A 13,255-nucleotide genomic window follows, 5' to 3' on the forward strand; every position below is an offset into this window, starting at 1 on the left:
GAAGACGCAAATACATATGCGTCCAACGTCAACATGTCCTCTTTCAGATCCACCATGAATGGGTCGAATATTCCGTTCCTAAGTATGCCTTGCCACCGTCTTTATATGGTATACTTTTCACGTTTTCCAGCTCTGGCAAGGTAGGCCCTGAATTCTGCCATCGAGCTTTTCCTGCCTTCTGCCTCTGAATGCTCCAGCCTGGACCTGCATCTGTATCCATGACCTTTGTCTTACTTCCTGCGCGGCTAACGGTGCCTGGCCCGGCCTGTTGCCTGCCAAAACTGTATTCAGCCTTCAAGTTATCTGCTCCGCTCCTCGAGAAATGCATTCCTGGCTAGTAGTTTAGGTAAACATCCTTCCAGCTACAGAGCAAAGGGCCCGGCCTTACCGTCTCCGTGCAAGTAATTCATGGCTTCTGTTGCCATGGTAGGCCCATGCCCCCTCGCATCTCATGTAGACACATAGACGCTTATACACGCACTAGAAGTCAGTATAGGATAGCCTCTGCCTGAGAGACCTATCCTTCCAGATAATACAGTTCCTTAAACACAAGATATTAGATACGATTTGGGATTAGGTTGTTCTGACATCCCAGACTTCTGTCTCCTCATGTAGGGCTAAATGTCAAGTCCCCTTCACCCTCCAGTATATGCGTCAATCACACGTCATGCTACTGTGCGCGCATATTTGGCATGTATTTCTGCTGATTTTGCAGGATTCTCTTATGGATCCACCCACTTGTGTCATCATCATAATGACGTTTCTAGTACATGCCCTCATGCACGCCTATTGTAACGCCTTTTTTCATTACGTATGTGTATTCTTATCTCTCTTCTCAGCTGTCACGCCTTCTGCATATGTCTTCACTGTAATGCATTTACTATATATATGATAACCTGTCAATAAAGTATTGCTCTATCCCTTCCCGAACCTTAGTGGTGACGGAATACGATTGCCTGGTTCGAACCAATTCCTTTGTAAGGAATAAACCCATTTTAAAACCTCAAATACCACGGATTCTGCCTCTTATTTTTACTGAGTTATTCTTATTGAATTTTACCGCATAAATTAAGTCTAGGTAATTAAATTTACCACAGACGACTGTGTTTGTCAGCCCTGGCGTTCAGAGAACCTGCCAGGTGTTGAACCACCAGGGTCATGCCCTGATGTTCCAGCCATGTCCAGAGACGAAGAGCCTCTTGACATAGGGTGCACGACCACACCCCACCCTGTTTGTTGCAGTACCACATGGCAGTGGTATTGTCCGTTAACACTTGCAAGATCTTCCCCATTAGAGAGTGAAGGAATGCCTTCAGTGCCAGGTGGATCGCCCAGAGCTCCAGAAGGTTTATATGGAGCCCGGACTCTGCCAGAAACCAGATGCCTCTGATCTCCGCCTCACCCAGATGGCCATCCCATCCCAGGAGTGATGCATCTGTCACCACTGTGACATCTGGTTGGGGAAGGCACAGTCAATCAATCAATCAATCAGGGAATTGTAAACGCGCTACTCACCCGTGAAGGTCTCAAGGCTCTGGGGGGTGGGGGGGGGTCCACAGATCTGTTTAGCCCAAAAGACAGTTCTTGAGGGTCTTCCTGAAGGTGTTCAGGGAGGGGGTGCGTCTGATGTCTGCCGGTAGCTCGTTCCAGGTCTTGGCTGCAATGTGAGAGAAGGATCTTCCGCCTGCTCAGGCTCTGTAGATGCGCAGGGTTTCGGCCAGTGCGAGGTTGGAAAATCGGAGGTTTCTTTTGGGTACGTGGAAGTTGATTCTGTCACTGAGGTATTTGGATCCATTGTTGTGTAGGCATTTGTAGGCATGAGTGAGGATTTTGAAAGTTACTCCTTTCTCCACAGGGAGCCAGTGGAGACTTCGTAGGTGTTGGCTGATGTGTTCATGTCGGGGGATGCCGAGGACGAGTCTGGCGGCGGTGTTCTGTATTGTCTGGAGTTTGCGGAGTAGGGACTTGATGATGCTGGCATAGAGTGTGTTTCCATAGTCCAGTCTGCTGGTGATGAGTACGTGGGTGACTGTCTTCCATGTCTCAGGGGGGATCCACTTGAAGATCTTGCGGAGGATGCGGCGGGTGTTGAAGCAGCTGGAGGTGACGGCGTTGAGCTGTCGGTTCATGGTGAGTGATGAGTAGAATACGATGCTGGGGTTCTTGGTGTGGTCTGAGGGGGTATGTGGGATTCCGAAGGCGGTCAGCCACATGGTGCTGTCCCATGCAGAAGGGGTGGTACAGAGGACGAGGACTTCTGTCTTCTCGGCATTGAGCTTCAGGCAGCTGTTGGTCATCCAGACTGCGACGTCTTGCATTCCTTTCTGGAAGTTGAGTTTGGCAGTGGTGGACTCTTTGGTGAGGGAGAGGATGAGCTGGGTGTTGTCTGCGTAGGATACGATGTTGAGGCCGTGCCGTCGGACGATGGCTGCGAGGCGGGCCATGTAGATGTTGAAGAGGGTGAGGCTCAGTGATGAACCCTGTGGGACTCTGCAGGTGATTTTCGTGGGGTTGGAGAGGAAGGGTGGCAGATTGATCCTTTGGCTTCTTCCGGTGAGGAATGATCGGATCCAGTCCTGGGCTATTCTTTGTATGCCTGCGTCGTGAAGTCTGGCGACTACTGTGCGGTAGGAGAAGGTGTCGAAGGCTGCTGATAGGTCGATGAGGGTGCGGATGTAGTCTATGGAGGCGAGTAGGGCGGTCTCTGTGCTGTGGTTGCTTCGGGTCCAGGATGGCGTTCTCTTCAATGAATCGTGTCAGTTTCCTGTTGACTGTTTTCTCTGCAACTTTGGCTGCGAAGGGGAGGAGCGAGATGGGCTGATAGTTTTTGAAGTCGGTGGGGTCAGCTGTGGGCTTCTTGAGCAGGGGTCGGACTTCTGCATGCTTCCAGTCATCTGGGAAGGTGCCTATTTTGAAGGTGGTGTTGATGGTGCGTTGTAGCTCGGGTGCGATGGCGGCCGCAGCTCTGTGGTAGATGAGCGGGAGGCAGGAGTAGGTGCCCCCCCCCCCCCCCGAGTGGATGCTTTTCATGGTCGAGGCGATGTCTTCAGCCATGATCGGTGTCCAGTGGGAGATGGTGGGCTGGCTGGTGTTTCTGGATGGCGGGGGGCCGTCTGTGGCGCCTGGTGGATGAAGCGGTCGTAGAGGTTTTTGATCTTGAGGTGGGAATAGGTTCTAAGCTTGTTGCAGAGGTCTTCGGATGGGGTGATGTCTGTGGCTTCGCTGCGTGGGTTGGTGAATTCTTGAAGAACACTGAAAAGTTCCTTGGAGTTGGAGGAGTGGCCAGGATTTTGTTGTGAATGAAGTTCCTCTTGGTGGCTCTGATCTGATTGTGGTAGTCCGTCATGGCGTCCTTGTAGGTGGTGTGGTTTTCGGTTGTCTTGATGTTTCTCCAGTTTTTCTCCGGGCATCTGCAGGTGCGTCTGGCTTCTTGGAGGGCGGTGGTGAACCAGGCGGCTTTCTTGGGGTGTTATCTGTTGGGGTTGCGTAGCGGGCGAGCTCGTCTGCGCAGTTGGAGATCCAGGTGTGGAGTTCTCTGGCTCCGTCGTTTGTGTCGGGTGCCCAGGTGTGGTTGTCTCGGGTGAGGGTGGAGTTAAGTTGCTCGTCTGTAACCTTGTTCCAGGTCCTTCGTGGTGGGCGTGGGGCTAGTTTGGGTGCCTTGGGTTTGTTGATGGCTAAGTGTACGCAGTGGTGGTCGGTCCATGGCAGCTGCATTGTGTGGCTGAATTGGATGCTGAATTGCTGAATTGGATCAGTGCCAGGATACCCGTAGGGTGGCAGATAGCGCTATAGAAGAGTTTATACAATACAATACAATACAATGCTGTTTCCTGCCGCGAAGATGGGGTCGAGAGTGTGTCCTGCTCTGTGGGTTGGTGTGTTGACAAATTGTTTAAGTCCGATGCTGGCGAGGTTGTCGCAAAAGATAGTGGAGTTGTGGTCGCTGGGGTTGTTGAGGTGGAAGTTCAGGTCTCCAATGAGTATGTAGTTTGTTGAGACGATGGCGTGGGGTGCGATGAAGTCGGTGATGGTGGTGGCGAAGAGTGTTCGAGGGCTGGGGGTCTGTAGACGAGGTTCCTCAGAGTGTGGCTTTGGGGGTGGTCTGGATCTGGAAGGGCAGGTGTTCAGCGGAAGGGAAGATTTTGCTGGAGGTGGTGAGGCAGAGGGTGCTCTTGTGGGCGATGGCGAGGCCCCCTCCTGGGTGGTTGGGGCGGTCGTTCCTCTGGATCTTGTATCCGTCTGGGATGGCGGTGCTGATGTCGGGGGCGGAGGATGCGTTGGTACAGGTCTCTGTGAAAAAGGTGATGTCGGGCAAGAGAGAGTCGAGTAGGTTCCAGATTTCTATGGCTTGTTTGTGTACGGAGCGTACGTTGAGGAGGATGAATTTTAGGGTGTCGCCGGTGTTGTGGTCGGCAGTGTTGGAGGCCGGAGTGGCGGTGAGGGTCTGGCGGCAGTGGAGGCAGTAGAACTGGCTGTGTTCAGTGTGGACTGTTGGAATTCTCTAAGACTTCCAGGGTTGAGTGCGAGGAGGGTGGTGGTGTCATTGCAATGGGTAGTGGGAGGTCGCGGAGGGGCGCGCCTGCTGCACAATTGTGCAGTGGCCGCCATTAAGAAGGGGAGGTGGGAGGGAGGAGAGGCTGGAGCGGGGGAATTCCAGGAGGGGGGGTGGGGTCGCAGGGGCGAAAGGCGAAAGGAACAGGCAGGCACGAGAAAATAAAAACAGTGGTGGAATTAGAGCAAGATGCAGATGAGGACAAAATCAGTGGCACAACAGGGAAGAATTAAGAAAAAACAAGCTTTGGCATAGCCAATAGGTCTCGCCTTTGGGACTTTATAAGTGTTTAGCCATGAAACAGTTGATGTTGTTGCACCAAGGATATTGTGCTGCGTAACTAAACACTTTGAAGGTCCCAAAGGCGAGACCTATTGGCTATGCCATTGCTTGTTTTATTTGGGCTTACCTACGTTGTATTGCAGGCTTTATTCCCCAGCCGCACTATTTTTTTTTTGATAATCAAATTTTTATTTTCTTGTGGAAGGACAAAAACTCAGACTCATATACAACAATCCGATTGAACTGGCATCAGAATGACATATCATGGATTCAATGACAATCAATAGCAAGACCCCCATCCCCCCCCCTTAGCCTACCATTTCCCCTACCTGTACTTTCCCCTCTAGAATAAGCCCCCTAACCATTTCCCCCACACCGTGCGAAACTTTTTGCGGCATCCCCGTGCAGCATACAACGTCTGTTCTTGTGCGGCACACCAGTCCACGCCCCTTCTCCATGTAGCATCATCTTGGCAACCAATCAATGAGAGAGGGGACTAGGAGCGAATGAAAAAGGTCCTGTACCAGTGCTCCTGAAGGTCATATATTTATTCCATGGGTGGTTTACAGTTCCTATATAAAGAAAGGGATAGCAATAGCCAAAGTATAGGCTGTAGAGAGTAAGGGATGTCTCCAAGGTCAAAGTGAGTGTGTAGAGTGAGGAGAGAATACTCCTTGTTGTGATACTGAGTGCCCTCACACACCCTTGCGGATGTTTAGCATCATCATTGGGCACAGTTGCTCCTCGTGGGGGTGGCGCTGCAGTCCCTCACGGGCCCTTGGTTAGGGGCTCTCTGTTGGAGTTCTTTTAGGAGTTGCCGCATTTGTGAGTGTGGGTGTGTGGGTAAGGGTGTGCTAGTGAGTGCAGGTATTAAAATTGAGACAGGGTCCAAAAATAGTTTAATTGGGAGGTCCCTGGTTCAAATTAAAAACTTGGCGGGGATGGAGATGCACGGTAGTGCTTATAATGAGAGGGGAAACTAAACCAAATAATGTCCCACTTCTCTCAACCCGTATAGTGTAATAACAAAAAGTGCTGTAAGAAAGGTTAGGTCAACATGTTTCGCGCTTTTAGGTGGTCCCTATTGGATCCAGGAGCGCTTCGTCAGGACCAAGAAAAGAAAATTTCAAGGGTGGGTTCGGGAAGAGACAACCCGTAATCCCATCCGTTACCTAGGTCTGGTACGCTTGACAATTTGTGTTCAGAATCCGTTATTATACGAAATTCATGTTCACAGCCCCCTCCTATTCGGTGGTGGGCTCCGTCAGCGTGAGCCGGGTTGTAAGGATAGTCTTGTAGCCTTACGTAGCGGGGAGACCTACCCGTGCGGTGGTTCAGCCGGTAACTGTTAACGGCTGAACCACCGCACGGGTAGGTCTCCCCGCTACGTAAGGCTACAAGACTATCCTTACAACGCGGCTCACGCTGACGGAGCCCACCACCGAATAGGAGGGGGCTGTGAACATGAATTTCGTATAATAACGGATTCTGAACACGAATTGTCAAGCGTACCAGACCTAGGTAACGGATGGGATTACGGGTTGTCTCTTCCCGAACCCACCCTTGAAATTTTCTTTTCTTGGTCCTGACGAAGCGCTCCTGGATCCAATAGGGACCACCTAAAAGCGCGAAACATGTTGACCTAACCTTTCTTACAGCACTTTTTGTTATTACACTATACGGGTTGAGAGAAGTGGGACATTATTTGGTTTAGTTTCCCCTCTCATTATAAGCACTACCGTGCATCTCCATCCCCGCCAAGTTTTAATTTGAACCAGGGACCTCCCAATTAAACTATTTTTGGACCCGGTCTCAATTTTAATACCTGCACTCACTAGCACACCCTTACCCACACACCCACACTCACAAATGCGGCAACTCCTAAAAGAACTCCAACAGAGAGCCCCTAACCAAGGGCCCGTGAGGGACTGCAGCGCCACCCCCACGAGGAGCAACTGTGCCCAATGATGATGCTAAACATCCGCAAGGGTGTGTGAGGGCACTCAGTATCACAACAAGGAGTATTCTCTCCTCACTCTACACACTCACTTTGACCTTGGAGACATCCCTTACTCTACAGCCTATACTTTGGCTATTGCTATCCCTTTCTTTATATAGGAACTGTAAACCACCCATGGAATAAATAAATGCATCATCTTGGCATCCTTCTCTGGCATGGCTGCTACCTCTGCCATGGTCTACCTCTAGCTACTTTTAGATTATCCGCTCACAAGTGCTTTTCCCAGCCCCCACCTTTTCAGTGTTCAACACCAGAGAGGGGGTGATATCAGCAACTTTAGAAATCGGTACTTGGCACAAAGCTTACAAACAAGAGACTGCCATCATCTTAGGCTAGACTTCATCCCAATTTAAGTCTCAGAGCAATCGGTACTGCTCGGAAAATGTTTCCCAAGAATCACCCTGTATTTCCTGATGTAATCCACATGGGATCAGAATAAAGCCTCACATGAGGAAAAATCACTCTTTGCTCAGATGCAGGCTCCTAATCATGAAGAAATGAAGGAATATGGCGCTCCCTTGGAGTAAAACCATGATTAGCCACTATGGCCATTTTTTCACTGAAAAAAATTGCAATGTGTGAGGGTCTAGTTTCTTTGGCCTTGGTAAGACAGTCTTGAAAAAAAAATATAGGGATGTACACAGGGAGGGACCGGAGTCTTTAAATAAATGCTCATGCTATACAGCGAGAACAAGAGAGGACTGCTATTATATAATGACCAAGGATTATGAAAGAGCAACAAAGTTAGGAAATGTGAGGCATCTTGATTTGATTTGGAAATACATTTATATTTTCATTGTAAACTAAAGAACTAAAATCACAAGGAAACCTTTTGCTTAGTTAAAATCTCTCCATTGTTGTTTGAAATACAACTTTACACAAAAGCCACTTAGTAGCAGCTGTAACTCGCTCTTACTAAGTCTGCACAATACCAAGGCCCAGGCATACATTTACTACATCTTAAAGCAATATGGTAAGGAAGTCTTGAACCACTAATAAAAGTAGAAACCAACTAATCACACTCAGCAACTACCATCCTTCTAGAAGACATGCAAATTTGAATTACTTAATTTGGCCGAATTCATTTATGCAGTGTCTGGTTAATGGAGGGCTATTGTGGGAAAAAAAGGCAACATTCTTCCACCTTTCCTCTCTTACCCGCCAATGTGAATGTACTCATGGTTCACAACTGAAACTTGAAGATGGGACTCTGGCTCTTTAGAGAATTGCTCCATTTAAGGGAGGAGTTCCAACATTTACCTTAGATGGTGAGATAGTTCCATATGAAAATCTCTGGTTTCCTCGTCATGTGACTGCTGTTCATATTTGGCTTCCAGAGACTGCTGTTCATATTTGGCTTCCTGATCGCCCATTGAACAGAAGGTTGTATGCCTGAATTCTCAAATTTCAAAAGCATACCTCGTTTGCAATGAGCTTGTTCACTACTGGAGAGCACTTTTTCTGATGTGAGAGTTCAGAGCACACAACAAAGATTGCAATCTCATTAACAGGCAGGGATGCAAAAGTGGTCAATACATTTAACATTTAATATTCTGCAATTCACAGCATCAAGATGAATGGGTCATTTTACATGTTGAAGAAGGGGTGAGAGAATAGAATGATAATTGACAAACATGTAACGTAAGGGGGCGAAGTGAATGAGAAGAATAATACATAAAGAAGAAATTGTGGTTCAAAAAATAGTTTCTTTTCATACATAAATATGACAAATATGATGAACAAAAGAGAGTCTAATAAAGTAATTTGACAGCTAACCCAGTTGTCAAATTATTTTGTGTGAAGTCATTACTTGCCTCTTTATTGTCCACACTGTCACCATGTACCCACACTGTTGCCTCCAAATAATTGTCTCGGCTGGCTCTGTATGTGCCTTGAAGGTAGATACCAGATTTTATACCTTGCTGCAACTTGGAGAGGGCAAAGTGATCTCGAAAAAGGACTCTTCCACTTTCTATGTCATTCTAAAGAAAGACACAAAAAAATACATAGAAAATAGAAGTCTGCATATACAATATCTTAATGGCACTTAACAATGCAAACTGCAAAATACATTAGCAATTAAGTTTGTTACAGTTACATAAAACCATAACAATTTTGTTTAAAAAAACAAAAAACAATTATGATATGTTACGCTTCTTTGACAGTGGAGTGCTAGTCGAGTGTGTAGACCTTGCTCGAGCTTTAAGGGTTGCTCGAACTTACTGCGATGGTTTAAACAAAATGCAAGCTGGGCAGGGATAACTTTAGCCAGATAGAGTTTTAGGGTCCGTCAGCCGCGGGTCGAATGCAGGCTTAAATTTTGCTCGTTATAAGTCTCAGGCGCCTGTCCGAGTAATGGCTTCCGAATAAACTATTGAGAGAACCCATACCTAGGAGGACGCTCTCTTATCTGGAATAGATTCTGTTGTGCGGAAAGTTGTTTTTTCACTTGTGATAAAAACTTTGTGGCCCTACAGGAGAGCTGAATTGAATGATTTTTCATTAATATGGTCACGGCTTGGTGGCATGATCTTATCTTAAGTGCCCGAAAAGTGGGGCAAAGTAATGTCTGTCGAACTAATATTTAACTCCCAGACATTGAAGAGGTCAGGGGTTGTTAATGCTTGTCAGGGCACTGTTGGCCAATCATTTTGTTCTGTGTTCTGGCTCTCCATTTTGGCACAGCACGAGGCTGCCAGAGAGTCAGAGGGTGCAGCTCTCATCTTCCAAGACAGTACGGTTATGGCAACCATCCTAACTGGGTATTGGTGAAACAACCCAAATTTTAGGCAAACTTGTGCTTGAGAAATAAGTTCTGGTAACTAGAAGATACGTTTAAATAAAACAGTCTGGAGTTGGTTCAAAATTGATGCATTCATGCCCTTTGGCATAGGAACTTAACCCTGATGATTTGTAACAGGTATGTCTGCGACAGGCTCCCCATCTTTTTAGGTCTCGCCTACGCAGCGCGCAAGCGCTGCTTAGGAGGTACCTCTTGGAATAGCTCCAGGCTTTTGTTGAAACTCGTGCATGTTGTGCACTGTTTCCTATTGGTACTCGTGCATGTATGGCGTTTCCCTTGCGGGAGCGAGCAGCGGCGCCATCGGTTAGCAATTATCGCACCTGCCGCTGCTCGCTCCCGTAAGGTAAACGCTGTACATGCACGACTTTAACTTTCACGGCCGCATGCGTTTCAGCACTTGTTTTTCATTGAAATTACCGTCCCGCTTTGGTGAGTCACTGACTCGGGCCATGGGCATCGGGTGCAGAGGAGGATCCGGAGAAGAGTTTACGGTTCCTCAGGGGAGAGTTCCTTTTCTTTGCAGATGGGTTCATCTGGACAGTTCCGCTGTCCACTGGAGATTAGGAGTCTTTCTTGAAGGTAGGCAGTCCTGTCAGGGATCTGGAGGTTGCTGGTCTGCGGGTTCTTCAGCAGTGTCCTTGAGGGCTGCAGACAGACCGGAGGGCTGGGTTCAAGTCACTTGGTGTCTTCACTGCTGCACCCCGCTTCTTTGTAGGTCGTCCAACTCTGATTTCAGGGACTGGGGAGACACCCAAATACTAGATTTAGGGGCGTTTACAGGGGAGTACCAGGTAGGAACCTATGGGTTATTTACCTGGGGTGGCTTCACCCACTATTATGCCACCCTCTTGTGGGAGGGAGCATGAGCCTAGCCCTGACTGGTTAAGTCCAAACATCTTGAAGATTGTGGGCACTGAAACATGTGCTTTACTTCACCTCCAGCAACTGAGAGGTAGAGATGGCAAAGCGGGGCACACCTCCTTTTCGTCCTGAGTTTCCAGCCGGTTCTTCTGCCAAAAGTCGGGGTTTGAACCCGGGGCGGCCATCTGCTGCTAGCAGCAGAGGCTGGGGTCGCATTACAAAGGCAGCAGACCTTTGAAACTTCCCTCTTGAGCATGGTGCTCATGCTGGGGGAGGAGTGACACCTCTGGCCAGGATAGGCTTTGTTTCTGGCCTCAGAGAGCAGAGGCTCTCGACCTAGGGATCCAGAAACATGTCTGGTGGTGGCAGGCTGCCTAAAGCCAGTCGGAGACCATACCAGGGTTGGTAGGTTTTCAGGGGTGCACCTCTGAGGTCCCCACTGGGTACATATTTGAATAAATCCCACACTAGCATCTGTGTGGGTTTATTAAGAGGAGTTCTTTTGTACCATGCACTCCTGGGTTAAGTGAAGCCATCATGGAGCTGGGGAACTCAAGTTGTCAAGGTTCCAGCCCATGTACTCTCTATGGCTTCCCTGGCAATTACAATATTAAGGAAAAGACAAACATTGTAGGAGTATATCTGCTAATGCAGATAAGCCTACACTTGAGATATAGTGCACCCTGCCCACCCTGCCTTAGGGCTTGTAAGGTCAGCTAGAGGGGTGACTTACCTATACCTTAGGCAGTGCTGTTTGGCAAGGCAGTGTGTCATGTTGACTGTCGTTTTTCACTGCACCAAGGCATGCAAGTGCAGTGGCTTGGCCTTGGTGAGGGGTCACTAGGGGACATTCTTCAGCTCCCATGCCCTAGATACCAAGGGTACCATTTAACAGGGACTTGCAGGAGGCTGAAGATGGCAATCGTGGTACAGTTGTGGGGAACAAGCACTGGCACTGGGAACCTGGTTGGCAGGGACCCTGTGCACTACAACAAAACCATGTTAAAGGAGGCACTTTCTCACACTACACTCCTCCTTCCACCCCGCCAAACGAAAGAGGATGAAACTAACCTTCCCCTGGAAAATCTTCATCTTCTAAGTGGAAGAACCTAGAGAGGCCATCTGCATTGGCATGAGCAGTCCCAGGTCTGTGTTGCATTGTAAAGTCCATTCCCTGTATGGACATGGACCACTATAACAGTTTGGAGTTTTCACCTTTCCTCTGTTGGAGACATCTTAGAGGCCTGTTGTCTGTCTGAACTAGGAAGTGTAGGAAAGAGGATTTATGTTGCAGTAACCCCCCCCCCCCCCACGTTTGCCTGGTTTCTGACGCACTTTGACTTGATGTGCCCTTGGTCCCCAGAGCCTGTATACTTTCCCAAAACTGTACATTTGGACTAACAATTGGCACCTCTCTGGCCACATGCAAGTCCCTTGTAAAAGGTATCATGGGTACTAAGGGCACTGTGACCAGGGAAGGCCTATAAGGGCTGCAGCACATATTGTGACACTTTTAGAGGTCCTGTACCTTAACGCGCACACACATGCCATTGCAGACGGGCGTGTTTTGGTGCAGAGAAAAGTGTAGAGTCAATATGGCACACATAGCTGTGTGCCATGCCTGCAACCCACTGCCTATGGTATAGGTAAGTCACCCCTCTACCTGGGTGCAATATACCACTTGTGTGGGTACGGTTGCATAAGGACTGTACTCATACAGCGTATAAGTCCATTCTTAGACATTCTAAGTTAGGTAAAGCCATAAAGAGTATATGGCCTGGGAGTTTGTCATTACAAACTCCACATCACAATAATTGCTTTACTGAATTCTGGGAAGTTTGGAAGCAAACTTTTCAGCATAATAAACCAACACTGATGCCAGTGTGGGATTTATTATACAATGCACTCAGCGGGCATCTTAGAGATGCCCCCTGGAAAACGATTAGCCTCTGGCGGGTTCCCTGACTGATAAACACCAGCCTGCCACCACGAGACAGGTTTCTGGACTCCTGCAGTGGGAGCCTTCGCTTTCTGGTCCCAGAAATAAAGCATTTCCTGGGCGGAAGTGTTCACACCTCCCCCAGGTCAGGATGAGCCATATGTGGCAGGGGAGCTTCAAAAGGCCTTGCAGCCTTTACAATGCGACACCCAGTCTCACCTGCTAGCAGGAGTAGGCCCCCTTCTTGTCTCACCCCCTTTTTGGTGGGAAGACAGGCGGGAAAAATTAGAGCAGCCCAAAAGGTGTGCCCACCTCTGCCAACCCTATCCCTCAGGAGGGAGAGGCGAGGTGAGGCCCACTCTTCAGTGCCTGCCATCTTGCAGATGGCAGGCAATCTCCAATCAGGATAAAGGATTGTGCCAACTACCCCGATTGGGGTGAGCACACCAAGGGTGTAGTCACCCTAAGGTCAGTAACCCATTGGCTACTAACTAGAGACCCCTAAAAACACCCCCTAAATACAGTATTTAGGGGGCAGCCCTGAAGCCATTAGTCAGACAAGCAAGAAGAAGAAGGCCCCAAGAGTTGTGCTAAAAGAAGAAGAGAACACCAACTGCCCTGGCCGGAGCCCTACCAGCCTGTCCCGACCCCGACCTGCTCCAGCAGAAACCCAGTGTGTCCTGCAGCCAGCAGCCCCCCAGAACCCGTAGGACGTGCCTTGCCTTCCCTACAAAGACTTTGTCTCCCATGAGCACCGGACGTGCTCAAGAACCAGACTCTGGCAGAATCCGCAAGTTT

General features: G+C 48.7%; 1 protein-coding gene across 1 annotated transcript in view; it reads right to left on the minus strand.

Moving 5' to 3' along the window:
* The window catches only part of DIS3 (DIS3 exosome endoribonuclease and 3'-5' exoribonuclease), a 356,327-nt gene that overhangs the window by 292,016 nt on the left and 51,056 nt on the right, over nucleotides 1-13,255 (minus strand). The window contains exon 5 of the mRNA XM_085622000.1: nucleotides 8,669-8,836. Coding sequence (XP_085478126.1) covers nucleotides 8,669-8,836 — 168 coding nt within the window. The remainder of the gene's footprint in view (nucleotides 1-8,668; nucleotides 8,837-13,255) is intronic.

Source organism: Triturus cristatus, chromosome 8, assembly GCF_964204655.1.
Source record: "Triturus cristatus chromosome 8, aTriCri1.1, whole genome shotgun sequence".
Classification (NCBI taxonomy): Eukaryota; Metazoa; Chordata; class Amphibia; order Caudata; family Salamandridae; genus Triturus; species Triturus cristatus.